The sequence below is a fragment of the Sinocyclocheilus rhinocerous genome, unplaced genomic scaffold, assembly GCF_001515625.1.
Source record: "Sinocyclocheilus rhinocerous isolate Xijiao unplaced genomic scaffold, SAMN03320098_v1.1 scaffold1628, whole genome shotgun sequence".
Classification (NCBI taxonomy): domain Eukaryota; kingdom Metazoa; phylum Chordata; class Actinopteri; order Cypriniformes; family Cyprinidae; genus Sinocyclocheilus; species Sinocyclocheilus rhinocerous.
In genome coordinates this window covers 193433-196256 of record NW_015660964.1, presented here as the reverse complement: position 1 = coordinate 196256, position 2824 = coordinate 193433, and the positions used below count along the sequence as shown (strand labels likewise).

Below are 2824 nucleotides of genomic sequence, written 5' to 3'. Positions count from 1 at the left end.
CACACACACACACACACACACACACACACACACAGACAGACACACATTAGCAGATCAGCTTCATCTCACCGTCTTGAGTGCCTCCTTCACCAGATCATCCTCCAGATTCGCTTGAATGTGAACTGAAAGTGTCAAATAACAAGGAACTTACTAGTGCATTCTGGAAATAAGCTCCCTGCACTTCCCTTAGCCAATGAAACACAAACCCAAACACAGAACTTACTGTCCACCTCGTCCAGGATGAGCTCATCTGTGGTGATGTCCAGGTCCCCCAGATTCAGAGCAGGAACCACATCAGAGTCAGACTTCTACCGACACATGACAGAGAGAGAGACAGAGAGAGAGACAGAGAGAGAGAGACACAGTCAATGCAAGCATCAGTACAGACTCAAACACATCATCCCGAGAGCAGCGGTAGCCAATGCAAAGCCAAACAAACGCTCTACTGCCATCATTACAAGAACCGGGAGGACCGGCCGTTTTAATATTTGGAAAGAATGTAACTGTAAAACATTATGTAAATATCGTAAAAAAAATCACAACCATATTACAACGATAAACAATAACATGATTGTTAATGTCAGTACATTAAATAATTATTTAAACCCTTTAAAGGTTGAAGGCAGGAGCACACTTGATTTCAATAATTAAGAAAAAAAAACTATTTACAGATAATTGCACTCTTATTCTCCCTTACAAAAAACTACATTAATACATAATGATTATTGGTGGGTAAAAATGCCACAAATATCACTCCAACTTCAGAGAAAAGCTGCAGCAAATTCAGTCACAAAATAACAATAATAAAACATCTTGCAGATTCTTCTTTTCACACATAATACCATCTGCTTTAACAAAGTGTGCAGCCTCATGGCTTCAGTTTCTTACACTGTAAGTTTCTCTCCTTTTTATAATAAACCTGTAATATCCCCTTCTTTATTAGATAACATTAAGATATTACATATTATTTTATAACTAGATATTGCTTCTTGTATACATCACAGATATATATATATATATATATATCGTGACGGGACTAAACTGACTGAGTTCTGCAGGTGAACACAGCTGCTGATATGCTGATGTTTAAACAAATATCTAATAAAGTCATTAAAGTAATAAAGTTCCTTGAGGTTTGTTGGCGTGATTAAAAAATTATTGGCACTTGTCATTCATTATTAGTCATTTTTGCATGTGAGTATATAGTAGTAGATATACATGCATACACAACCGAGAAAACAGCAGGAGAAATATGAGAATAATCAACGCAGGTAAATAACAGAGCACTGCACTATTTATATTGTGTCAATGCGTCTGACACGTCCCTGCACTGTCACGTGATCTCACTAACATGACACCATAACACGAGATATCTAAGATGTTGAGAGAAATAAGCAGCTGCACAGGCCGATATCAGCAGTAGCGGGGATAATTCAGTGAAGTCCTCATCACCTCGTCCTGTAGATACGCCGCAGAATCAGCACCGGAGTTCAGATGCACAGCTCCGGTGAGCAGCGCCTCCGCCATTGCGTCTGTAGTTCACAAAGACTACACTTCCGTTCAGTTTCACAGTCCCGCAAAAAACGCCTGTCACACTGTAAAATCATAAGAAACCTACTTAAGAAAGAGTAAAAGCTCTGGAATATATACTAAAGCCTACTAAACAGCATCAACTGCGCTTTGTATTTTTAAACATCATCGCTTTAAAATACTGTTTTAGTTCGCATCGGCCCATCGGACATTTGCATCGTGACGGAACATGTTCCGGTCGAGTTCGCGCGTCAGTGGTGAAATTATCGCGAGATCGGGATCACTTCCTCTTTGCGCGGAACCAGCGGACAAGATGGTAGGCATGAAATAACGTCCTGAAGATTGTAGTTGAAATCTCGCAACATCACGCTTATTTGCGGGTGTATAATAGCACTGATTTAACATCTTATTATTTTAATACATATAGAGTATATTTAAGTGAATATTTCTGGTTTACAGAATAGAGTACAAGTTAAATGAGTGACAGAAAGCCCGCGCTCAGTCAGCGTACAAAACCGCTCAATGGTGTTGATATGTTTTCGTTTTTAACAGGTTAACGCTGTTTGTGTGTATTTAGGGCAGAGCGCGCGACACTTGAGTTAGTGTGTAGTGTCAGTGAGTGGGTTCATCAGTGTATTACAGCACAGTTCAGACGGACTGGACGCGCGTTTAAGTCAAGTCAAGTTTATTTGTACAGCGCTTTTCACGATACAAATAATTGCAAAGCAACTTTACAACAAATCGTGTGTGTGTGTCGCTCCTCAGTCGCTCGTCATTCCAGAGAAGTTCCAGCACATTCTGCGTGTCCTGAACACCAACATCGACGGAAGACGCAAAATCGCGTTTGCCATCACCGCCATCAAGGTGAGCGTGCGCTGCACTGAAGCGTTCCGCACAAACACTAGAATACCTTAAAGGGACTTTGGTTCCGCACCGCAGTGAGTATGTGATAGTGAGTGTGTTGTATGTGAGATTGAGTGTGTTGTGTGTGAGAGTGAGTGTGTTGTGTGTGAGAGTGAGTGTGTTGAGTGTGAGAGTGAGTGTGTGTTGAGTGAGTGAGTTGTGTGAGAGTGAGTGTGTTGAGTGTGAGAGTGAGAGTGTGTTGTGTGAGAGTGTGTTGTGTGAGAGTGTGTTGTGTGAGAGTGTGTTGTGTTGAGTGAGTGTTGTGTTGAGTGAGTGTTGTGTTGAGTGAGTGTTGTGAGTGAGTGTTGTGAGTGTGTTTGGTGAGAGTTTGAGTGTGTAGTGTGTGAGTGAGAGTGTTGAGAGAGTGAGTGAGAGTGTTGAGAGAGTGAGT

At 41.3% G+C, this 2824-nt stretch overlaps 2 protein-coding genes across 3 annotated transcripts in view; one reads left to right on the top strand and one right to left on the bottom strand.

Annotated features, from left to right (window-relative positions):
• The window catches only part of LOC107726159 (vacuolar protein sorting-associated protein 52 homolog), a 7743-nt gene extending 6068 nt beyond the window's left edge, over nt 1-1675 (bottom strand). Inside the window, exons 1-3 of the mRNA XM_016535671.1 lie at nt 1453-1675; nt 224-308; nt 70-122 (exon numbers count right to left, since the gene is read on the bottom strand). Of these exons, the coding sequence (XP_016391157.1) occupies nt 70-122; nt 224-308; nt 1453-1527 (213 nt within the window). The 5' untranslated portion in view covers nt 1528-1675. The remainder of the gene's footprint in view (nt 1-69; nt 123-223; nt 309-1452) is intronic.
• Nucleotides 1676-1748: 73 nt separating this feature from the next.
• The window catches only part of LOC107726165 (40S ribosomal protein S18-like), a 6917-nt gene continuing 5841 nt past the window's right edge, over nt 1749-2824 (top strand). For both annotated transcript variants that reach the window (XM_016535681.1, XM_016535680.1), the window contains exons 1-2: nt 1749-1846; nt 2296-2394. In XM_016535681.1, coding sequence (XP_016391167.1) covers nt 1760-1846; nt 2296-2394 — 186 coding nt within the window. In that variant the 5' untranslated portion in view covers nt 1749-1759. The remainder of the gene's footprint in view (nt 1847-2295; nt 2395-2824) is intronic.